A 25760-nucleotide genomic window follows, 5' to 3' on the forward strand; every position below is an offset into this window, starting at 1 on the left:
TGTGCAAAAATCACCTTTTTTTTTTTTCCCAGAAAATCATCCCATTAATTAGTACTGGCTTATTAGGGAATGGGGGGGGGGGGGGTCCATTTTTGGGAAAACTGCTCACTTTTGGGGTTTGTTACTCATTTGGGGGGATAGTCCCTAATTTGGGGGTCTTTGCTTATTTTTTGAGAGTGTCATCCGTTTGGGGGGTAAATTCAGTTGTTTTGGGGGAAATCGCTCATTTTGGGGAGTTTTACTCATTTTGGGGAGCATCACTTGCTTTGGGGGAGAGTCACTCATTTTTGGGAGGATTGCTAGTTTGGGAGAGCATCATTTTGGGGCAACATCACTCATTTTGGGGACTTGCTCATTTTGGGGGAGAATTGCTCATTTGGGGGAAACATTTTGGGGAGCATCATGGTTTTGGGAAGATCAATCATTTTGGGGGCACCACTCCAAAAGGATCACTTAATTTTGGAGGAGGATCCCTTATTTTGGGGGAGCCTTGTTCGTTTGGGGGAAGTAGTGCTTTTGGGGGGAAACACTTCAATTTTGGGGAGCTTCCCTCATTTTGGGGGAGCGTAATATGTTTTGGGGCAGTATCACCCAGCTACGGGTGGGTCACTCCTTTTGGGGGAGCATCACTCATTTTTGGATAACAACTCATTTTTCGGGAGAATCACTCGTTTTTTGAGAAAATAACTCATTTTGGGGTGAGCATCACACATTTTGGGGGAGAATAACTCATTTTTGGAGAATATAAGTCATTTTGGGGTGACCATCATATATTTTAGGGGAGCATCACTCATTTTTGGAGAATATAACTCATTTTGGGGTGGGCATCACTCAAGAGGGGTGTAACATTTTGGGGGAGCATCACTTATTTTAGGGGGGGTGTAACATTTTGGGGCTGTATCACTCATTTTGGGGGAGCATCACTTTTGGAAGTGTAAATCCTATTTGCACCACATCACTCAATTGCAGATTTTGGTCAGTTCACCCATTTGGGGGCTGATTCACCTATTTGGGGGGGAATTGTGCCCATTTTGGGGGGTTATTCACCCATTTGGGGGCTTCTCCACTAGCAGGAAGAAGCTGCCAATAAAATACAGCTGCGAAACCTCATCTCGTAGCACTTTATAATAAATGGCCATGAATTAATACTAAATTACAATGAATCCTTTATGAAATTACAGATTACATTCACGCCAGATCAGTATCGAAAAATAGGCTTTTCTGCCCATTGCATCACTTGGGTTTTTTTCCCCCCTGGCTGCTGTTTCTTTTTTTTTCCTCAACTCTTCAAGAGCCAGAAAAAATAAGGACAAAACCGGCAAAAAGCCGCAAAAAAAAAAAAAAATCTTTCTTACAGAAACCTGCATTTACAGGAGGAACCTGCAGAAGAAAATTCCTTTATTATTTCTGCCCCGCATCACCCGGGTTTGCTTTTGCGTTTCCCCCGCCCCATATTTTAAGGCGAAATTCGCCGTTTTGCTAGCATTTAAAAAAAAACCAAAATATGTTGGTTTTTTGCAGAGCTGCCCTCCCCCATGGCTCCTTTGGGGTAAAACTCCACCATTTTCCCACGCAGGTAGACAGTATCAGGGAGAAACCATCTTTCCAGCAACAATATTGAATTTCCTCCCACCCGGGTGAATCTTGGGGGCCACCATTCAATTTTGGGTGAAAATCTGCATTTTTAAAACCTATTTTTTTCCCCCACTTTTTCCTGACTTGGTGCCAAAACGCCGTGGGAAAGTCTTACTGCCGGCAGCCTTTGCCCCAACTCTGCGTCCAGTCTCAGCCCTTAAGGACGAGGATGGGGTGATTTTTTTTCCAGATTCAACGGGTTTTTCACACATAAATTAAAGGATTTGGGGGAATTTCCTCCCTTTTCCAGAAAGTTGCGTCCGGAGTCACCAAACGGCTGCAGCATCGGGGCCAAAACGGGGACGTTTGGACAATCCGGTGGGTCAAGAGCATGAAACCCTCCTCAGATCCGACCCGAAGCAGAATTTGCACTCGCAGATTTTTTTTCCCCGCGTGCCGCTACTTATGCCTGTGAATCATCTTTCTGGGGGAAAAACCCAAAAAGCATCAGTCCTGGGGTTGGTTGGGGTTTTTTGCACCAAGAAATCCAAGTGATGGACACGGTGGCCCATGATGAAAACCCACTGTTGCCCAACAGCATCTGAGCATCGTGTGGGGAAAACAGCTTCCCTTAAAAATGCTTTTTCTTACCAAAAATGGAAGGGAAAAGGGGAAAATAAGAATAAAACCTGAAAAAAAAATTAATCTGGCCACAATATGTGCCTTGTAAACATGTGTCCTTCACTTCCACACGCTGACGTGGTGGTCCCCGCGCTCCTGATGGCAGCCGGGGCGTCTGCCAGCGCCTCCAGTTTGCTTTTTTCTCACCAATTTTGTTTTTGTTCTTGCCAATTTTTTTGGCATTTTGGGGGGGAATTTTGTTTCCGGTGCTGTCAATGATTTGGGGAGGGCGCAGGAGGAGCTATTCCAGCGAGTCACTGTGGTCCAAGCCAAGGTCGGTACCAGGTGCCGCCGGGAGGCCGCCAGGCTCTTCTTCCAGCTCTTCCTCTTCTTCTTCCTCCTCCTCCATCTCGTCCTCGTCCTCCTCATCCTCCTCTTCCTCGGTGCCGTCAAGGGAGTCGTCGTGGGCTGCCAGCATGGCCTGCTGCATGGCCATGGTGGCCGTGGCTGACGAGAGAGGTTGCAGGTTGTCCATGCTGAGCGAGCCTGAAATTTAAAAAAATATATATATATATATATATATATTTATGTAAGGACTTCCCAGCTAATACTAAAAGGATGAAAAAGTGCATAAACCAAGAATAACCCAAGCAGAAAGCTGTACTTGGAGAGAGAGCACCCTGTAGGGTGTCCCACCTGCCCCAGCCATTCCCCAAGGTTGAACCCTTAATTTTTTTAGCTAAAGTATCCATTAAATAAGAAGAAACCTTCATTTTTCAGCAGATGCCCAAATTGATTGGGCAGATCTTCTTTTCATCCTCTCTTAATTTCCACCTTCCCTTCATCTTCTCTCTTCTCATCTTGTCTGGTCCATGTTCATCTCTGCTTTCTTCACCTTCTCTTCATCTTCTTTACTCCTCTTCATTTTCATCACCTATTCTCTCTTCATCTTCTCTTTGTCTCTTTTCCCATCTTGTCTCATCTGTCTTCTCATCTTCATCTTTTTTCATTTTGCCTCCTCCTCTCTCCCCGTCTCCCCCTTTACCTCCTCTCTAGCACCTCAGGAGATATCCCCAGTGATGTCCCATAGTGGGTGATCCTTGAGGACTGTGCTGATGCCGAGGAGATGGCAGTGCCACATTGCCAGCGCACTTGTGATGGCCAACTGGATGGACCTTCTTGCGTGGGCTACCTCTTCAACATGTTTTTCCCCACAGGGGCATAAAGGGCTCTAGAAATCCTTAATTACCAATTAAGGCCATAATTTAATGCATGGTCACTCCATCCAGGAAGGGCAGGGGCTGTCAGGGTTTGTCCTTACCATCAGGATTTGTCCCCGAATTGCCACCCTGCTGCTGCAGGACCCCAGCGGCGATGGAGTTGGGCCAGAAGCGCTGGGTGGGCCGGTGCTGAGATTTTATTTTCTTGGTTTTGGGGGCTGGGTCTGGGTTGCTGGCGTCGAGCATTGGCTGCAGAATGCGCCGCCGGGCATTTATGAACCTTTCCAGCAAAAAAAAGAGACCATTCAAGTAAATAAGAGTCGTCACACCAATTTTGAGTTAAACCAACAGACGTTGTAACAATTCAATGAGTTGCAATATAAAACACTTCCAAAAGTGGCTGCATGGTCCCAAAAGCTGGGGTTTTACCCTATTTAATTTGGCTGTGGCATGTTATACCATTGCATTCATTTTTCCAGCTGAGTTGGAGGCTGCTACATATTGGGTTTGCCAGGAGAGGGCACTGAGATACCACAAACAAACGCCATCAATTAAAAACACCGGAGCCCACCTCCAAGAAATTGGCCCTGACTGCCCAAGTTACCCCCCAAAAAGCATTATATAGCACCAAAATAACGGGAAAAAAAATTTCTAAAGCCAGCAAGATGATTGCATGGGCCACCGATATGCTCACCAGTTGTTGACTTGCAAGAGGGTCAGGTTGGTTTGGGCGGCGATTTGCCTCTTCTCGTCCTCTGTGGGGTAGGGGTGCTAGAAAAAAAAGCGATGGGGCAGCACAATGACATCCCTGTGTACAAAAAGGCAGCCCCCAGTGAAAAAAAAAAAAATTAACCACCACCCCCCCTTCTTTTTCATTTTCCCACCCCAATTTTGGTGGCTTCTTGCATCTGAAAGATGCAAGGCTTAAGGGTGGCATTGGAGACCATCATGGTTTGCCTGCTGTCCTTAGGGCTTTTCCAAGGCTTTCCATCAAAGGCTTTTCCTTGAAGGAAGTTAGTATTTTTTGTTTTAGCAATTTTCCCATAATGTTTTTTGGTAAAGGTGGGATTTGGGCTTCAAAACCCACTGTCACCCACAACGCTCCTTGTCAGATGCATCAATAAAACACCCCAAAACATCTGCACTGGGAGACTACCAGCACGCAAAGCTTCAACAACCTCCTCCCAACCATGCTAAAATCCTCCTTTCCAACCCCCAAAATGAAATTGTTATCAAACCAGCCCCACGTGTCATTTTTCAGAGCCCCAAGCCAGTGCCAGTGTTGATTCATATGACTTGTTTTCCAGCTGTTTGCCCTCAAAATAATGTGATTTCCTTGACAAAACCACCCAAAGTCATGGCATGCAGGAGACTCCTGTCCCACCAGGGCCTCAGGGATGCTAAAGTGGTTAAAAATGGCTCTCTCTTTGGCAAAAGTATCCTCATTTTTGGCATATTATTTCCAGCATTCCTTCCTCCTGCTGGTGCTACAAAACTTCCAAACCCAATAAAATGATGAGCATCAATGCTATTAGGTTAAAAACCACATCATCTATGATGTCAGATGGAGAAATCCCGTGGGGAAGCCCAAGCATCTTCTGACCATGAGGATGAGGCTGAGAGCAAAGGTCCAACCATACAGTAGAAGAACAATTTCTTTTAGTTTTTCGATCCAGTTTTGGAAATCTCAAACCATGGGGCATTCCTTGCACCCAACAGAAAATTGCTCCTCAGTTTCTGGTCTTCTAAATCCTTTTCCTGCTTGCAAATCTGCAGTTCATCCCTCCAAAAGCACGGGACATGCACGATGCAGCTTGGGATGGCGGCCCAACACAGTGATGCTCTTGTCCTCAATGCAATAAATCCAAAATTTCCCATTTAAAAAAAGGCTGGGAAGTTCCCAACCAGCTGCTGCTCCATGTCCTGGGTCATGTTTTACCCCAAGTTGCTCCTTGGAGCTGCAATTTTCTGTCTTGCTGTTATCTATGGGTCTCCCACCTTCCTGGAGACCCTCATGCAACTATTCGCAACCAGTGTCTGAGTGATTTCTTGGCCAAATTATGCAGGAAAAAGAAGGAGGGGGGGGTAGCTTTTTGCCCTTCTTCCAGCCCTCCGGCTGGGAGAGCAATCTTCTTGCATGAAAATATCATGGTTGCATCCTCTGAGCTCCCTCCGCCTACCTACATCTTCAACCCCAAAAATGGGGTGATTTTGTAATTCTATATTTCGACTGATTGCTGACGTGCCATAACCATACCTGTGGGGCAGCTTTCACACCCAGGCTTGCTGGAAAACAGTATTTTGGAGCTGTTAACTGGAAAAAAATGCTACACCACCCATCCGCAATAATTTGTGGAAGTCCCCCTCTGTTTGCTTCTTCATGCATTAAGGGAGTATTTTTGCCACCTGCAGTGAAAACAGTCATCCCCAAAATACTCCCAAAATAAAACCAAAGCCACTTTGAGACCTCTGAATATAAATTCAGACAAACCACCACCTCGATTTGTTCATTTTAGGGGGGTTTTGCCTTTTTTTTCCAGCTTTGCAGGGTGTTTTGGCAGCTGCGGTGCTCACCATGAGATGCTGGAAGAGCCATGAGCGCATGATGTTGGTGGCATGTTTGGGCAGGACGCCCCGCTTGTTCTTGGACTTCTTGTCCTCACCGTCGAGGAGGGAGGTGAGATCCAGGTTCACCTGCCAGGGGAGAAGAACGGGGAGAGAATTGGCTGAAAACAGCAATGGGCAACCCAAAACCCAAGCAAAACTAAGGCAAAAAATGAGCAAAACCAACCCAAAATGGGAGTAGGGCAAGTGCAAAAAACAGGCACTTGCAGGGAGTGTCCAACCCCCTTTTTTTCCCCAAAAAAATTTGCATTAAATCCACATTTTCCCCCAGGATCTCTATTTAATATCTCAAATTTTTTGCCAATGGTTTGCAAAGGGCAATGGGCTTTTTCTCCCTGCTATGGCACTGGCATCGCAGTTGGGGACCGTGGTGCTGAAGCCATGACCATTTTTCATGTGCAGTTAAGGAGGAAAACACTTTTACCTTAAAAAAAACAAACCAAAAAAAATCCCCCAAAAGATGACTTTCTAAACCTGAGGTTAAAACTCTGCCATTCATTAAACCCTTGCAAATCTGTCTGCCTCACTCAGCTGATTCCCACCACGAGGAGAAACCTGCCCATTGAGCGAAAATTTGCTTTTTTTCCTCCAAAAATAAAAAATAAACATCTTGCTGCAAGAGAAGTTTTAATGAGGATGCAGGAACTGAACTGAAATCTCAGCGCTTGAGTTAAAAAGGGATTTTTTTTTTCCCCAGCTCTTCATCAAAACACTTCTCCTGGATGAATTAAACATCAGGCCAGCAGGTCCCTGTGATTCCCCTGGGCTCTGGCTGAATAAATCATGGCAGCAGCTCGGGAAGAGCATCCGGAGGTGCTTGTCCAGGGCTCTCTCCCTGCCCTGATATTCCCTGCGCATGTGTTTTTCCCACCACAGAGGGTTTTGCTGCAAGATTTAAGCCCGTGATGGAGAAATATTAAAGAAATTTTAAAAACCATGGCACAGGCAGTAAAACTGCCAGGGAGGTGCCACCCATTTCCAAAATGCCTTTTTTTTTTTTTTTTTCAAGAGGCTCCTGCAATTAAATTGGGGCTTTTCAGAAAAAAATCTGCATGGGGGGGATTTTTGCTGATCTGCCCCCAGGAATCAGTGTAGCAGAAATCAGTGGGTTTTTTTCCCAAATTCCTGGGGAATGGGGGTTTGGAAGATACCACAGACAACGCAGCCAACAGGGATGGCAAGTTGTCCTTATAAATCCATTTCTACCCCAAATTGTCACCTTATTGCAAGAATGCAGCCACGCAGGGAAAACCCATGTAGTTAACTGCAATAACAAAACAAGGAATAAAAACAGAGCAAATGGCTAAAAAACCACCCCAAAATCCATAAAGCAAGGAAAAGAAATGAGCCTTTCCCATGAGCGCTGTGATTGCCATACCGGACAGGCAACACCAGTGATCCCAAATCCATAATATAATAGCAATAATATCCTATCCCATCCCATCCCATCCTATAATATAATATAATATAAATATTATATTTTATACATTTTAATATTGTATAATATAGCAATAATATAAGCACTGCTATCATTTATTAGGTCGTTGTTATAACTTGTTAGGTACCCCAAAGGAGCCTGGTAGATGGATTTAATCAACGTTTCTTGCTAATTAAAAGTTTAGAATACTCCAAGGGTTGAATTTGTGGAGAAACTGGGGGTTTTGCTTGCTGCAGCAGTCCAAAACATCGCATAAAATGGAAATTTGAGGTGGGAAATTCTTACCTGGGCGCTGGGGATCTGCAGGGCACCGGGGGCAATGGCTTGGGCGAGGACCTGGCCCTGTGACGTCACCATCGTCACGGGCTGGTACAAGGCTCCACCTATGGAAAAAAAGGCTCGTGGGGCTACCGAAACCCCCAAATTTCTACACCCCCCCCCCAGCCTCCCCCAGGGTCCCTACCTGGCACGGCAGGTGAGCCGCTGCCAGCGCTCATGGCCAAGTTGCCTGGTGGTAGCGCAGCCGCCGGCACCACAATGCCCGGCGGTGGGTTGGAGGCAGGCGGCAGCGCCGCCGGTGAGCTCTGCAGCATCTCCTGCGAAAAAAAAATGTTAAAAACGTGAATTTTAACATGCAGCAGGGGCATGCGAGGTATTCATTTTCCCCTTCCAATAAACTCGCCCCGTTGCCTTTTTTTTCCCTAGGTGGTTCAACAGGCAAAATTGCAGAAAAAGGGATTTTTCAATTTGTTGCAATTGCAAAAAAAGATGGGAAAAAGGATTTATGCTTTGCAAAGCTCCCACTTAGTGTCTTTCCCAAATTCATCTTCTTTGTGCAGCCACTATTTCCCGTAAGGAAAAAGGAAAGAAAAAAAAAAGCGTGATAGACAAGAAGGAATTTCTTCAATCTTCTTTTTCTTTCTATAAATTTCTATTTTTTTGGTGCTTTGGCTGGAACTGGATGCTGCAGCATTTGCTAAAAGCCAGGACAAGCACCATGGTTTCCCCTTGCCAGAATAACAGTAAAATAACGAAATTAACAATAATGTAACCCCATTTGATATCATTCCTTGCAGCTTTAAGCTAACTTCTTGCAAAAATGGGCATTTTTTTAGCAAAAAGCTGTAATGTCATTGTCAGCCCCAGCTCTGGAGCAGCTCTTGCATGCAAGCGCCAATTGGAAAAAGCCCAAACTGAATGATTATTTGAATATTTAATGCAACATTTTGGGAAGGGAAGGGTGCCACAATTGAGGATATGGGGGAACACAGGGCAGTGTACCACAACCTCCCAGATGGGCAGAATTTTGCAAATCATACTTATAAAATTATCATTTCAAAATAAGCCCAAGATAACGATCTCTCTCTAATTCACCCAGCTGTAATGGAAATAAAACTGCACTAATTTCTTGCAATAAAAATATTTTTCCCTCTTTTCTACCCATTTTCCCATTCCACATCACTTCCCTGGTGTCCGGCTTGTTTTCAACTGTTGAACAAAATGCTAACAAAGGGGATTTTTTTCACTTTTTTATTCAATTTCCCTTCATTTTGATGCATTTCTTCAAGAAACCTATTACTTGGTTTAAGAAAAAAGAATTTCTCTGGACTAGTGACATGCAACAACACCAGAAAAGGCGACCACGCAAATGTGGTCAGGTTGGAAAAAGGCGTAGCTCCTCTTTTCCTTGCAATAAAACTACAGAGATGGTAATTTGAACCCACAAATCAATTAATTTTACATCAAGAGATGGTGTGGGTGCATCATTCAACGGGGAGTGTCCATGTCTATGCATTTCCCATTGCTGGGGGGAAAAAAATGTCATTTTTGGTCCTTTTTTTTTGCTTTTCCCCATTACATTCATGCATCTATCAGCTTTTTCCCCATCAGTCACCACTGATTTGCCTGTGCAGTGGTTCTAAATAAACTCTGTTTTCCCTGCATGCTTTTGCCATTAAAAATCCCTTGCTGCATTTTCCCTTCCCATGATGCCGAACCCAAAATGTTGTAACCACTGCCTCTACTGCATGTTATTTTTGTCCTCTCCATTGATGATCTGAATATTATTTATCTGGAAGTTTTGCTGCAATTGCTGTGCATTTTTGCTTCACCTCCCAGACATTCCTTTTCATAGCTAAATTAATTTAAAAAATGTAAATATGACTTAAAATACTTGTACTTTGTTTTAATATCCCTTCCCCATCTCCAGCCTTTGGGGGGAAATGGTTTTCTGTTTGAAAAATGAGGATTTCTCAGCATACAGAAAGCAAAACCTGGTTGCTTTTGCATGCACTTGGACTTGGTTTTTGCTAAGTGTCCAGCTAACAAATACAGTGGAAATATTAATATAAAACCAAATATGGACCTTGAAGAACATCAAAAAGCAGTCAGAATACAGCCAGAGGCAACCAGAGGTTTGGACCAGCCTGAAGACCTCCAGCTTTCCTCTCCTGCTTTATTTTTCCACAATTCCTCCAAAAGAAGGGCATCCAGAAGACCATTTTTGGAAGTACATTTGGAAGAAATAATTTGGGATATCGGAAAATGGGAACAAGAAACTGCTGTTCCAGATAGTGGTCAAAGCCATTTTCAACAGCATTTTATGATGACAAAAATTGCATTATTTTGGTGGCATAGAGGAAAACTGTCCCAAAACACCAGCTTCGTGGTGTCCAAAAAGGCAGAATATTGATAATTATTAGAAAAAGAAGATAGGAAAGAAATTCCTGGTGTTTCTGCAATGGCACTGTGAAACCAAGGGTGCCCAATGGAAGTGGAGGCTCTGCCTTAAAATAAATATAGATATCTCCAAGAAGATTTTAAAAATCTATTTTGCATACTAATCGCCTTGGATCGCAAATGCCAGCCAAATTATATTACGCTTGCGATTTTTGCTGCAGTAGAAAATATTTTATATTTTAGGACTCAAAGAAGTTGAAATGTTTCCAGCAATTTTGAAACTTGAGTGTAAAAAGTACATCACTAGGTGTCTCTGCAGATCCACATCTCAGCACTGACCTTCCGTAGCTCTATGGCAAAACACGATTTCTCTGAATTAAAAGTCACTTTAATGAAGAAAAAGACCTGGTACATATTGCATTGCACAAAATACCCCCTTTCTTATAATAAGGCAAGTGTCAAAGACTCAGCGCCCAAGTGTAAATGCTAAATTTCAGCACTACTTGAGTTGACGTCCTTCCCCTTGTGCTTCACGATGCAGCAATTTATTTTTGGGTAGCACACACATGCATAAAAATTTCTGTCTCATCCTAATTTTGTGAAATTTGTTTGTGCTCGATTAAAGCTGGGGAAAATTGGGGTTAGTTGGAGAAAAAAGAAACCCATGAGTTTGCCAAGAAAGAGCTGGCCAAACTCAAACTCATGTAAGAAGATTCATAAGCCTCCTTCGTGGATGGATGGAGATGAGAAAAAAGTTGGCTTTAAATAACAGAGAAATCCAGGCTTGTCCACAGGGCAAACTTGGATAAATTAAGATCTATACAGAGAAGTCCTGCATCGAGTCAGGCCAACCCAACCGTCAGCCTCCAACCACCAGGAAGATGGAGAAGGAATCACAGAGGAAAAAATGCTGTCCTGAAAATGCCCATTTAAACGCTGCCGATCTGCTGCAATTCTCGCTTGAAACGAGAGCTGAAAATTGCAAGATTTAATCCAATTTAAACATCCCTGGCAGTGCTGTGGTTCCCAATGTGACGGGCTTTGCAGTGGGTTTTTTGGTGCACGTGGAGTCAACTGGAGAGCAGTGAGGACCACTTTGATGTTGAAGGAAAGTTGAACTGATTTACATTAAGCTCTGGGTTAAATTGGCTTCCCCCCAACTCCATGCAACAAGCACCTCCACTCTCCCATCCCTGTCTGAAAAGCTCAAAGAATATTCATTCAATGAAGGGAGGGAGTTAAAAAGGGTCTGATGAGAACTCAAGAGAAAGAAATTAAGCCAAGTGAAAAACAACCAAGAGAAATGGAAGGGGGATTGCTTGGTGGACTTGCAGGCCAAAAAGGCTAAAACTCCCTCCACAAAACAAAGTGAAGCACAAAATGAGAAAGCAATGAAGAAAACAGGGTAGGAAAATGTCTGTAAAGTAACAAAGGTTCAGGGAAGGCTCACCACATAGGAAAAAATTAACTTTTCACCCAAACTTGGCCAACGCCAGGAGTCATCTCTAGACTTGGTGACATAAGAAGATTTCAGCAACAGTCAAAACACCTTTTTGGGTGCGCTCTCATCTTTCCATCACCTCCAGACATTTTTGCATTTCCAGAAATCCTCGCATTTTTCATCTTAGAAAGCACAAATAACACCAAGCCAAGGGCCATTCTTTCTGAATACACCAGGGAAATCCAACCACAATCTTCCCACGATGACATTTTGACAGTTCCAGACATTGTTTTCTCAGGTTTGGTTGACATCCTTGTTATTGCGTATCCATAATTTTTTAAGCAGGCTGTCCTGTGGTAAAAAACTTTGCAAAAAACGGAAATACTTCACTTGCACGACCAACTTGGTGTATCTCCTCACAAAATGATCAATGCCTTTCCCATACCCTGAGAAAACCTATTTTCCAAGAAACCTTGTTCATTGATATTAATCTCATTTCCGTTACTCAGATTTTTTTAAAAATATTCCTAAATTAGTGGTCCCTTCACTGTTTTACCTGCCCTCAGCATGAGACTAATAGGACGATAATTAGCGATAACATCCCACTTGCCATTTTTTAAACACTGATCCCATGATTCTTCAGCTCTCTGGAGCATCCCCAGCCCTTACAGCTCAACTGATGGATAGAGCGTATTTCCACCCTTTTTTTTTAAGCCTTATCCCTGCAAACTCAAGTATACTCAATAAGTCGAAGCACTCAGGCACTTGACATTGCTTAGTTGCATAATCAGAAAAAATTTGCCATTGTATCATCAGTGGTATGTTATCCTCATCCAATGACCAGATGAGATGGTGGCTCCTTCTGGTCTATCACTGTGAATATTTTGGCTCCCATTGCCTGCTGAAAATCCCTTCGTCCTTGAGCAAACATTTCTTCTCCAGTTGGGTTGTTCCTGGGTGCATTCCCATTTATTTAGCAACTGCCTCCAAATCCTCACTTGAATTTCTCAACTTTCAAGTCTTGCCTGGAAAGGAAATGTTGGCAGCTCCGGGTTTGCAGGAATCAGAGGTGCTTCGTACCTCTCCATGGGCCTGATTATTTTCCAAAGACTTGTGCTAATTTTCTGATATGATCCCCACCTCTTTGTGAGGCACTAAATCCTCATTACTTTTCCTGACCGATGCATTCTAATTAGATCAACACTTAAAAAAAAAAAATAAATAAAAGAGCTAAAAAAAAATCACAATAGCCACAGGACGGCTTTCCATCTCATTAACTCCCTCACTTATTATTTTCATTAAAATTACTGATAAAAAACGTGCATCTCCATTTGCTGGGACCGGGAGCTTCGTCGGCTCATATCTAACATCTCTCTCATCACCCGGGATGCGAGCTGTTGCCATGGCGACGCACAATAATAGAAACTAATAAATTACAAACGAGATGCTCGTTGAGCAATTATTGTTCTCTTTTATGCAAGTGTCTTGCTAATTTTGATCATAAGGAATGCTACCATAAAGCAGTGAAGGGATAATAAGTCCATTTCTAGAGATTATTAGAAAATAGAGAGAGGATGGGGTTTTTTAGATCAATGATTAAGTCGTTTGGTGCTTTCAGGAAACCCAAATAAGAAATAAAACTTTTGGGGGGCTTTTCCCTCCCCGTGCTGGGCCACAAGCATCGTATTGGGAGCTTTGAACTCTGCAGCACTTGGAGCTGAGCTGCCAAAATCACATTTTTTTCCTTACCACCATGCTAAAAATGCCCTGAAAAGCCCTAAAATGCCCCCACCACCAGCCTCCTTTTGGGGGAGAAACCCAAGAGCTGCCTGGGGATGCCCTGGCTTATTTTGAGTTGGCTGCAGATATGTCTAGGGGCATTGTACAGCCCCAAATTTCATTCCTCCCCCCCAAAAACTGAGTGTCTGAGAGAGAAAAATCCCCAAGGGACACTCAATATTGCATCAAAGAAGTTTTGGGGGATGCAACCAGCCAACATTTATTCCTTGCACTGCAAATGCATGTGAAAATCCCAATCCGTGGGCAACTTTTTTTCCAAACAGTAAGTTAAAATCCCTTATTTTGCCCCAAAAGCCACCATGGTGCCGCTTGGCTTGGCCATTTCAGTTGATATTTCTGCAGTTCTTGGGCATCTCCTTGTACTTTCCCACTGTGCTTGAGGCACCAAATGTTTTCTTCTCCCAGCTAAAGCCAAAATTATGCAAAAAAAAAAAAGTCAAGGTGGGACTGGGGGAGAACTGCAAGATGTGCCAGGGCAAAAAAGGAGCAGCAAAGCCAAAAAGGGTTCTCTCCCTTTTGCAGAGACACAAACATTGGGGTTGCAGTTCTGCCAAACCCATAAAAAAAAGGCCATGAAAAAAGCATTTTAAAAAATATCACCACAGCATCACTTATTGCACCATATGCGCAAGATATGGGGTTTTTTTAAATTATTTTCCTCAATTGGGGATGAATTTCTAGAAGGCCACAAGAGTTGTAGAGCAACCCTCAAACCTCGTTGGCCCAACTTGCCTGTTAGCCAACACGCAATGATGGTGATTATAAGTGATTTTTAAGGAGTTACCTGAGGGTGGAGGCTGATGGAAGAGGGGTTGGGGGAATAGGGCCCCCCCAGGTCATTCCTGAGTAGGTTGTCGCTGTGCATCTTGGTTTTGAGGCATGTGATGTAGCGGTTGCAGAAGTCCTTGCACAACTCGTTGACCTTCTCCAGCTCCAGGAGGTGGATGCGCAGCACCTGGATCGCCTTCACCATCTATGCAAGGGCACACAATGGCAAAGTTAAAATAATTTTTCTTCTCGACACATCAGAAAGAGAACCCAAAAAATCAATATTCTCACCCAAAATCTAACCTGGAACTGATCCCTACAGTAGAATTAAATGCATTTCCTTTCTCAACACACCAAAAAAAGCAAAAAAATCAGTATTCTCACCCAAAACCCATCCCAGAGCCCATCCTTCTGCACCTCCACACTTTTCCCTCCCCATCAATCATATCTCTGAAATCCCAAGAAGACAAAATTCACAAATATTACTGTTGCCTTTGTGGGAATTGCTCCCCAAGCCCCAAAAAAGTCCAAGCCAAAGCTCTCGATGTCAAAAAGTGTTTGGGTATTCTCCGGAGGCCACTTCTTCTAACAAGATTATGGGGCTGCAACTCCGCCATAAGCTGTTGCCGGTGCAAAGCCTGGGCCTCATTAAAACGTACCCCATAAATGTTAAAAAATTTACACATAAAACATTCCTCTTGCCGAGCTGAAACCTTAAGTTTTACAGCCGCTGTTTGAAATCTTGCATAATATATAAAATTTCAGCTATTCACTCTGGGGCAATAAATCTGGTTTTATGTAACAAAGCGTCTTTGCATTTCAAAGGGTGTTTTTAACTTGCAAATTTTAGTGGTCATCTTTACAAACTGTGAGTTGCCACGGTTGGGAAACATCCCGAAAAATCCAGGGCCAAACTCGGGTGGCAGCTCCATGATGGAGAAAGCAAATTTTTCGTTGGCGAACAACAGGGATGATGGGCTGTGGCTGGAAAAATCCTTTTTTTTTCTTTTTTTTGCCTCTTTTCACTTTTTTTTACTCCTCCACAGTTGGCGCAGGCAAAGCGCAAGGTGGAGGCATCACGCCCCGGCTCTCCGCATCCTCCCAGGGCTCAACGGCCATGAAAGTCAATATTCAAGGGCAAAGGCAAGAAGACCTGACACATATATGTATAAAAAATAAATCTCTCAATTATCTCAGCTCATTTGCTTAGGGTCTCATTTTATGTCCCTGCTCCGCTGCGTCGTATATCTGTCCGGATAAAGAGTTACAGTCCGATGGCGTACGTGCGCGGGGTTGTAAAAAATACAGATGCTGAATTAATTGACTGTGTGGCACTCGGCAGCTGATTGAGTTGATAATGGTGAGATCTGACCTTTTTCTAATTTCTAATTATGTGCATCTCAGTGGTGAGGAATACATGACTCTTATTCTAATGATAGCTAATGCCGATGGCCTTTTCATCCCTGTTTTGCCATCGCCGATTTCCAGGGAATCGGTGGCATTGAAAAAAAAACCACCTCCAAAATAACCAAAAAAAAGGACAATGCAAATAGGAAAAAAACGTCATCTGAGGAACAGGTTGAAATGTTGAGTTTTGAGCACTGCAAGACTTTTTCATCCAAAATTCCCTCCAGTTGGTGCTTCCCACCAACAGGAACGGTCCTTCTTCAGCATCACATTAACCATCTCCTCTGTCTTGATGGAGGCCAACCACACTGAGCAATTTGGATGGCTTTTGGAGAAGTTCTGGGCATTGGATAGAATATATACATACAGATATGTCCTAGAAATAGGGAAAAAATACATACATATATATATGAAAACTAATACAAATATATCCAGTGCTGCAAGGTCATACATGGGATCAATGCAACGGCCCACGGCCAGATTTCACCTCGGCAGCAAGAATTGCTCCAAAACATGCCCAAAAAACATGATTGATGTGGGTTTTTTTAAGACACCATCAAAAAAACCAGTGAAAATAACCTCTGTGGACACAGCTCCTGCACTGACCGTTTGCTGGAGATGTTTCACCTTGATATGTGTAGGAATAGGTTTTCCTCCCCCACATTTTTAGGGGTTTTTTTTTTTGCTTCAGCTGGCTCCATCCCTCTCCTCTTGCTATATCATTGCACCCATTTTTATGTAATTTAATGCGACAGGGGGTTTTTGGTGCACCTCAACATTTGATGCATGTTCAGTCCCAAAACTGAAATAATCCAAAACGCTGCTTTTTTTTTTGTTTGCTCGTCCCAGGGCAATTTCTGTTCTTGGCTATAAGACATTGCAAAATGGGTTTAGTAATCTGCAAACAGGACTTTACATGGCCTGCAATTTTTTTGGAGGGCTTTCCACAGACTGCTAAGCCACTCTTGATTTAGGGATGTTGCAAAACTCTCTTCCACAAGCTGAAATTGGGCACAAAAGATGCAGGATTTTAATCCATCTTGAAACCATTTCTTGCTTTTTTTAGGAAAGCAGTAGTTTTTGCTCTTGGACGAGCATTGCTTGTTCTTCTTCCCTTTGTGACAGGTCATCAGACAAAATCACCTCCTTCATATCTGTAATATTTGGAAAAAGCTACCTGTGAATTGCCTGATTTTGCTTCTTTTCTGAGATGGAGATCCCTCTGCTACATGTCCCAGGGGACATGCCAACCCCCGGGAAAGGTGTTTTGCTCTTTGCATCATCAGAGGTGGGCAAAATTGCCTCTTAAAAATTTGCTTGTGGAGCACTGGGAGGGTGCACCAGGATGGTGCCATGGACCTGTCTACCAACATGCTTGCCATGGAGACCACATGTGGAGGCTTCCTGGACAAAATAATGGGATTTGGGAATGTTTCCTGAGGTCCCAGCAAGAGAAAAGCTCCATCCCAAGCAGAGTCTTCTGAGGCACCTTCCAGCAGCAATGGGTACGGTAGGAAATTTTGGTTGCTATGACAGGGAAGCCACCAAAAACAGTCCAAAGTGTCCTAAACCATTGATATGCATCACCCTTTTTGGAAAAAGCTCTTATTTTGCCTTGCTTCTAGGACAAGAGCTGGCCATCACACTTGAAACAAGATGGTGCCAGACAAGAATGTAGATGCTATTGCACGTTGCACCGAAGAGCAGTAACTCCTGGAGAGATTGCAGGTTTTGGGGCACAAACCAGCCATCGATCATGGCAGGAAACACATTGACCCCATGGCGTTTGTGTGAGAAAACTAGCCAAAAATTGGGCAGGGGTTGGTTCTCACAGGGGATCTTATGGAAAAGGTCTCAGAGAAGGTCCTGGAGAAGGTCTCACAAGGTCTATGGAGAACACTGCCAAGACGGCCAACACTACAAACAGAGTCCAAAGACGTTGCCCAAGGTGGTAGATCTTCATAATTTGTTCATCACCCCCTACCTTTTCCCCGCCCCCTAAAAACCATCTGCCAAGCCCCATCTGCCTCTACCAGGTTGTCCAGCTCAGGGTCATCGCTGAAGAAGGGCTTGTGCTCCTGCTCCTGCTGGTGAACAAAGTTCTCAATGTCAACGTCGAAGCTGGCCGAGGTGATGCACTCGGAGCCCTGCGTTGCCTGCTCACACTTCTCAAAGAGCAGAGTCAGCAGCGGGAACAGTGGGTGCCTGCAGAGGACAAAGGAGACCCCCCATAATGCTCACTGTTTTAGGTTCCGTGTCCATTTTTATCCCACACCATCCATCCATTCCCTCCCAGCTTGCAAGAGCCTGGTGGTGCGAACCTCACTCCCAAACCCATACTGGAAGTGCTCCCTCTAAACCTTTTCCAACAACCAAAATCTTAAAAATTGCAAAATTCACCATCTTCACCAGGAAATGACTTCTCCCAACGTCTCGGTGCTTTCCATCATTGCCCCAAAGCCGTCATTTCCAAAATGTTTTGCCATGGGCAAAAAGGTTTGGCTTCGGGGTGGTTATCTTGGAGCCCTCTGCTGTCCTGGTGGCTTTGCATTTTGGAGATTGACATCAGCACCCGCTCATTGTTGGTAATATTTTACCCCAAAATGTCTCTCGGTTGGAGATGCTGGATGGGGATGACCTGGTATTTTTAGGTGCCCGCAGCATCCTATAAACAACCTTGCTATAGGTTGCTCCTCAACCAAGAGGTCTCTTTGCACCTCTGTCAAGCATACCCATGTCCATCCACAAAGATGGGTCAAATCTCACTTCTTTCTTACCACAAAATGACTCTTAGAAAGCAAAGATTTGCAATTCTTCTTGCAAATCCACGATTCGCTCTAATGATTAGACAACAGGCTTGCAATTCTTGCAAATCCACAATTTGCTCTAATGATGATGCTAAATCGATGCAATATAAAATGCAAATATACATACAATACCAAAGCACGTGGAGAAGAAGGGGATGAAGACCATGAGTTAGTGCAACCTTCAATGAGCCTCTCCAGCTGTGCAAATTAAAAAAAAAAAAAAAAGGAAGTATTTATGGAGTCTTTCAGGGGAGAAATGCAAAATGCTGCTCCAGGGATGGTGTCCCCCAGCACCCCAGTTATCCCAGCAAAATGGGATTTGCTCCACCATTTTATCTCCAAAAGATGGTCCAAAAGACGATTATGAATCACTTCCCGCTGGTCTTTTCCGAGCTGCAGTCAGGCGAAGGGGTTAAACCCCTCAGCTAAATCTTCATTTGCAGCTGCTAATACCGCAGCATATTATAGTTTAATCTGTCCTGATCCCAGTTTAATGCAAGATTCGCCGAGGCTGGAGCAGAGAATGGGGGGGGGGGAAATAATTTCATAATTTCAGCAGCCCCGCCAGGGCTTAGCCGAGGGATATGAAAGGCAAATTCCAGGCAGTGGGCTGAATTATTGGGACTTATGAACCGGTGGCTCAGCGGCAGGTTCCCACTGCCATTTCCAGAGCCGCTCCATCAATTAGGAGCAACGGCACGGAATTACCCTAAGGATGGGAGGGGGAAGGTTGCGGGGGGGAGACTGCAGCCCCTGAAGAATTTGTAGCCCCTTTGCTTTGAGGGGTTACATCAACCAAGTGGGGGATTAAGACCGTTGCCGGCATCACCCCGCACTGCTCAGTATTTATAATTGGAGCAGTGCTGCTATTGACCCCCATGAAAGTCTTGTAGCGCTGGCAGGGAGGAGAAGGGGGAGGCACGTGGCTGAGGGGATGATGGTTTGTTTTTCAGTTGGAAATAAAATAAAATAAAGTAAAATCAAATCCAATCAAATAAAATAACAAAAAACTTAAAATAAAACCTAAAAATAAATAAAAATTAAAATTAAAAAAAAAAACCAAACAAAACAACATAAAATAAAATAAAATTACATAAAATAATAAAATAAAAAAAAACAAGGAGGAGGTGCAAAAGCCCCAGGGATCGTGTAAGGGAGAGCACCAAGGCCTATAGTAAAGTGCAGTGTCAAGGAGCGGTGAAATTTGGGGTTCTGCCATAAGCTATATGCTGAATCGTTGCAATTTTTTTTCCCTTTTGTACGCCAAAAAAATGCAGTTTTCTCTATTTCCAGCCTTTCTGTGGCCACGACAGGCAGGAGAACAGAACAGCCACCATGGGCGTTTGCAGGCGGAGGTCACGCCATGAAAATTGAGCGCTGGATCCCATCCTCGTTACAAAATTTGGGGGGGGAGGGGGAAGGAGGATGAACAGGGAAACAGGAGGGTTTTCCCCATCACAAGTGTTATGGAGGTCGAAGATCACTCCCATGGCACAAGGAAGAGTTTTGGGGTGGAAAAATCTGCTTTTGCTGAATATGGTTTTGCAAAAACCTCTTTTTTTCATTCCAGGGAATCCTCCAAATAAAAGGGCTGAACCGGCCCTGACATTTTCCTGCAGGAGAGCGGTCGTTTGCAGCCACTAATAAAAAGGATTCGACACGGGCTAATAGAGAGAAATGAATTCCTCTAATGGCCTAATTTCGCACCTTCAGCAGGGCTCTGCCCGGGAGCCAGCGGCACCATGGCCACATCGCAACAGGAATTTTTTTTTACGCAGCTCCATTATACCCCTTTCCCCCTCCAAAAAAATAATAAAAAAAAAACCCAAGAAAATAAACTTAATGCAAAGAAATTCAGACATTTCCCACTTGGAAAATTCCAGTTTGCAGGGATGGGTAGTTTAAGCATCGGTTCCTATGGGAGCGTCGTCTTTACTGGTCCAAAATCCATCGGGAAGTCCTAGGCCTGCTGTTGCATAAAGTCAAGAAAATACTTTAGCTGGGAAGAAATTGCAGCAGAGAAGTGATTCTGCTGGACCCATCCCTGTGAAGATGCTCCCACGCCAAGCAGGAGATGGAGGAGGATTAATTTTTTTGTATTCTTTTTATGGATGATAAACTTCCCGCTAGAGCGTAAAACCCAGCAGGGTGACTTGTCCAGCATTTTTTATATTTCCCATTGCATTTTCCCAGCGATTTCCCTCCAGGTTGATTGACCGACACTTACCACCGATGCCTTCGGCCTTGGTGCAATTATCGAAAATTAACAAAAATCCATCATTTTGGGTGGAGGGTATGGCCCTGGAGGGCCTAAAAAAAACCTGTGTGCATTTGATAGCTAATGACATACACAGAATCCATATTAACCGCTGTATAGGTGAATATTCAGATTTTGCATGTAGCAAAAAAAAGCTTGTTGGGTGTCTTTTTAGAGATAAAAATGTATTTGGGGAGTAGTTTTGGCTGGTACCCGAAAATAAGCATCCAGGTTTGGACAACCGACTCTACATGTGGGACCAGCCAACAATTTTTTCCCCACTTTTCTGGGTGGGAAATACCTCCAAAAAGGTATTTCTGGCATTTTTTTTGATCTTCAGATTAAGGCTGTTAAAGCTCCAAAGGGTTTTTTCTGGTTTTCGTTATCCCACGAACGCTGCAAAAATCCTTGCAGAAGTGCAAAGAAAAGGGGGGTGGTTCTTGAATGACCTCTTTTGCCTTGAGAAAATTATTTCCATCATTGGAAAAAGTCTTGAGACCTGCTGCAAATAATCCTTTGCGTTTTCCTGGGAAACAGGTGGATTTATTCCATGCCTTCGTCCGCCTTTCCAGACCTTTTGGACTTGTAATATTTGAATATTTGGAGTCAAAGTGTTTTAATTCCTTCGTTTCCGAGCTGCAATTTTTGGGGTCACAAGCCCCGGCAGCCCTGGCCATTAACGGGGGATTAATCCTTAACCTTAAACCGTAACCCTGATTATATTATAATATTATACGTTACTGTTACATCATTACTGTGTACATTATAATATTGTAAATAATTACATATCACTTATATAATTACATATTACTTATATAATTATACTATTTACATAGTTATAATGTCACTTATTGCAATTATATGATAACATTACTACATATATTACAATATTATTATCTCCAAAGTGACAAAAAAAAGGGGACCAGAGGGGCTCATCCATCCCGCACCCATTGCTGCTGGCACCCCGTATGGGTGCAAGAACTGCGTATTTCAGGTTAATACGTGACTTTGCTCCTTCTGGGTGCTTTTCTGGCCCAAAATCACATGGTTTTGCCAAAAAAAGAAAAAGGCTAATTTGGGGTTGCGGGGAGGGGGGGAATATTTTGGACAGGGGGAGATGCTGCAAATGAGGTCTATGAAGGAGCTCCACCACCATGCGTTATTATCGATAGTTACTATTGCTAAAAAGGAGCTAATTGCTAATCCCCCCCGTTCCTGTGTGTTAATTAATGCATTAGAATAATAGCAGATTAATACTGCATTATAATAATGAATGCATCAACGAATCAATGCATTAACCCATGCATTAATTAATGCACCGCCGAATTGATGCATTAATAATGCATTACAATAACTAATGCATTAATGAAATAATGCATTAAGGCATTAATTAATTAATTAATGCACACTGATATTAGCTTGCATCACCTGTAGACGGCTCGTTTGTCGGCCTCCAGCTGTGCCTGGGGGTCGCCAGCCGCGGCGGATACTGGCACGTTGGCAGCCGCCGCCGGCGTGGTGAGATGGACGGGCTGTGCCTTGCTGGGCTGCTGGGCTGTGGCCGTCATCTGGGGGGGGGGTTGGAAATAAAGGAGAGGGAAAAAAGGAAGAAAATAAAACAAAAATGAGGTTTGTTGCACTTTTCCACCAAGTTTTGCAGCCTTCTGCATTCAATTTTTAAAATTTAGGAGGAGGCAGCCCCGTGATGGGGCTCTGAGCAGGATGGTTTGGGGGGAGGTAAAAATATATTTGCATTTCATCTAATCCTGGCAACAGCAGGTTTAGGTTATTCCCACTTTTCCCACTTTTTACTTGGGGAAAATACAGGAAAAAAGTCCCGACATCCTCACTGCACAAGCAGCAAAGCAAAGGCGGGGGGTAATTTATTAAGGGATGCTTTGCAGAAGTCCCAGATTAAATCAGCTGCAACGGTGCTGCTTGCCAAGGTTTTTTTCAAAGCAGGTATTATTGTCTAGACACACAGGCATTTTAAACTTTCTTCCAAAATTACGTGAGCCTCTTCCAACTTGCCAAGCCCAGGAATGAGTCATTTTTGCACTGTGAGAAGCTAGCCAAAAAAAATCAACCTTTTTTTCTGCCTGTGCCCAAATCACCCGTCTTTAGCCCTGATGCTGCCCCAGATTGCCGACGCAATGGGGATCACAAGGCGCCGGGGATGGAAATCTACAGGTAAAATTACATCTGCGATGAGATAAATCATTCTGCTACCTAACATTTTGCTTTTTTAAAAAATTGCAATTATTTTAGGTAAATATATGTATTTAAGATGTGAGATGCGTGCGTGCCAGCGCATGTGCAAATCATTGCACATCCTTCCAGCATCACCCCCAAAACTTCCACCTCCACAGGTACTGGCTTGCACATATTTAGGCGCAATCTCCACTTAAAATTATCAACTGCATTAAAGAAATCTGAATTATTTGCTGCCGGGCTGCAGATGACACATTGCTTTATCTTCCCAAGATTCAATTAAAAAAAAAAAATTCAAGTAGAATTTTAATCGATTTGGGTTCAAATGCATCAGCAAGCCCCCAAATCCAGTGGTTTTAGCTCAAAATCTCAGTGGAAAATTAATGCAAAGACAGTGCTTCACCTGCTTTGGTGTCGAAATGTAAAAAAATCAGCATTTGCCTGTTTTCACCAGTAAATCTTCAATCCTCCCTTGAGCTGGGTAGCAAAATGGAGCCTCTGCCTCTTGCTAAATATTATATATATAATTTATTTATTTGTCTAATATGCTTATGTATTCATATCTGTGTTTAGTTATATAGAAATAAAATATCTATATATTATTTATTTGTTCAATATATATTTATTTCTGTCTGTTCATATAGAAAGAAAATTTTTATATATTATTTATTTTTCTAACATACTTCTATATTTATTTCTGTGATTATTTACATATAAATAAAATTTGTGTATACACACACATATATATAAATACTTATGTGTATACATGTGTATACATGGCCCAGCCAAACCCACCCTTACACTCAGCTTCTTGCCATGAAAAAAGCAGATTTCTTGCCTCTCTTAAAAGCTGCGTAAACCCAAGCCGGGCCAAAACCGCGACACCTTTTGCTTTTAAAATGTTTGACTTTAATATCTCCTGCCTGACCTTTTGCTGTCAATATGGTGCTTTTTTTTTTTTTTAATCTCCTTTATTGTTCATAACTCCAAAGTTTGGCTCCGGCACCTGGAAATTCACCCGGCACTATTTAATTTCTAACTCTCCCAACCCAGAAGCGTGATTGATTTCCATCCCTCTTCCCTTTCCCAGTGCTAAATAAATGAGTGAAAATTTGGGGTTCACTTCCCCGTTCTATCCCAGCAGTTTGGATTTCTCTTTTTTCCCCCCATTTTCTATCTAAAATCAAACTGCAAGTGGGTTTGGGGATGCTCCAGCCATGCCTTTGAATATCTCCCTGCCCTCTTTCTCTTTTTCCCCTTTTTTATCCCTATTATCTCCCTTGAAAATTACTTTTTTTGGGGAAAAATGGCTTTCCCACCACCACCTTTTTTCCTTTTTTAATTTTTTCCCCTCGTTACACTCATTTACTGGGACACCAAAGCCCTTTTCACGTCCTGCCCCGAAATCCCGCCAAGCTGGCTCCTTCCAGCTGTGTCTGCAACTAATTGGGCTATTACCCCCCCCCCCCAAAAAAAAGACTCCTCTGCGGCTGTTTCAAAGCCATTACCTCACCTTGGACTAAAGAAAGTAATAAAAAATTAATAAAAATAATCCCAAGTCAGCAGGAAAAAGAGGGAAGAGGATGCTCGGATGTGAGTGTTTGCAGCTGTGCAGGGAGGAAGGCAAAAAATGCAGCCAAAAATGGATACACAGGGAGCAGGTGGGGATGGAAAAGGAGGAAAAAGGCAGCAGGTTTCTGGCTCGGGAGCATGAGCATCTCAGCAGTGGGAAAATGGGGAAATATGGGGGAAAAGGGGCTGGATTTGGGTATGAAAGCAAGTGTGGAAAAAAAATGTAGGCAGGGATTTTTTTTTTTTTTAATGGCCAAAAATAGTTGCAGGAGGGAAAAATGTAAAAAAAAAGGCAAAAATATGAAAGTAAAAAAAAAGTTTAAAAAAAAAGTTTAAAAAATGATGTTAAAAAATGTAAAAAAAATGGTTTAAAAGGTTAAAAAATATGTAAAAACATGTTTAAAATCTTAAAATATGTAAAAATGTAAAAAAAGTTTGAAATATCTTTAAAAATATGTAAAAAAGTTTTTAAAAAGTTTTAAAATTTGTAAAAAATAGGTAAAAATCACATGTAAAAAAACAATTAAAAAGTAAAAAAAACCCCATATTTTTGCAAGACTCCCAGTTAAAACAGAGATTTTTGAGGTGCCGCTTGCTCGACGATGCGCATCACTTCCCAGTTATATTCCTTTTTATAGTATATTTCTGGCTTTTTCACTTCTTTAGGAAGAAAATCCTTTGCCGGAGTTAGCGGCTGCTCCCCAGGCAATGGCGGGGCTTCCCACAGGTTTAAATGCGATAATCCCTCTTGTTTTAGGGTTTTTTTGAAGACTATGGCCAAATGCGTCATCTCTAGAGAGCAACCACGGTGAAGGTCTTCAGGGCAAGAAAATCTCCTAAATCATCAATATTTACCCTCTTCCTTAGCGTTTCACAGTGAAATTTCTCTGTTGCCATCATACATGCTGAAAACAGTAGTTCTGAGCCCCAAAAGGTGCTGAGGACACCAGGAGCTGGGGGGTTTCATTGATCCTACTGAAAAATCAACATCTCCACCCAATTTTTAATCTGTGACTTTTTGAAAATATATTTTTATAATTTAAAAAATTATATTTTTATAAATTAAAAAACCTATATCTTTATAATTTTCCATTTTTGACCCTGATGGAACCACCTAAAAAGCACTTCTTGGGAGGAAAAGCTGCTTTTATTGCTTTCTGTGCTGAAAATGCTGAAAAATCAACATCTACACCCAATTTTTAATAATTTTTAAAGATATATAGTAAGTAAATAAAGAAATAACATTTTATCTTTTCTTAATTTTCCATTTTTGTCCCTGATGGAACCACCTAAAAGGCACTTTTTGCGGGGGCCAAAGCTGCTTTCATCGCTTTCGGTG

General features: G+C 42.8%; 1 protein-coding gene across 4 annotated transcripts in view; it reads right to left on the reverse strand.

Moving 5' to 3' along the window:
* Positions 1-1107: 1107 nt before the first annotated feature.
* The window catches only part of PKNOX2 (PBX/knotted 1 homeobox 2), an 87736-nt gene continuing 63083 nt past the window's right edge, over positions 1108-25760 (reverse strand). For 3 of the 4 annotated variants that reach the window (XM_052786237.1, XM_052786236.1, XM_052786238.1), the window contains 9 exons: positions 22067-22206; positions 17608-17779; positions 14184-14372; positions 7943-8075; positions 7765-7862; positions 5991-6110; positions 4111-4187; positions 3518-3696; positions 1108-2742 (listed from right to left, as the gene is read on the reverse strand). In XM_052786237.1, coding sequence (XP_052642197.1) covers positions 2498-2742; positions 3518-3696; positions 4111-4187; positions 5991-6110; positions 7765-7862; positions 7943-8075; positions 14184-14372; positions 17608-17779; positions 22067-22206 — 1353 coding nt within the window. In that variant the 3' untranslated portion in view covers positions 1108-2497. Of the gene's footprint in view, positions 2743-3517; positions 3697-4110; positions 4188-5990; positions 6111-7764; positions 7863-7942; positions 8076-14183; positions 14373-17607; positions 17780-18513; positions 18580-22066; positions 22207-25760 lie in introns of all 4 variants that reach the window. The other variant, XM_052786239.1, reaches the window with a different exon arrangement.

Source organism: Harpia harpyja, chromosome 4, assembly GCF_026419915.1.
Source record: "Harpia harpyja isolate bHarHar1 chromosome 4, bHarHar1 primary haplotype, whole genome shotgun sequence".
In the NCBI taxonomy this organism is placed as follows: domain Eukaryota; kingdom Metazoa; phylum Chordata; class Aves; order Accipitriformes; family Accipitridae; genus Harpia; species Harpia harpyja.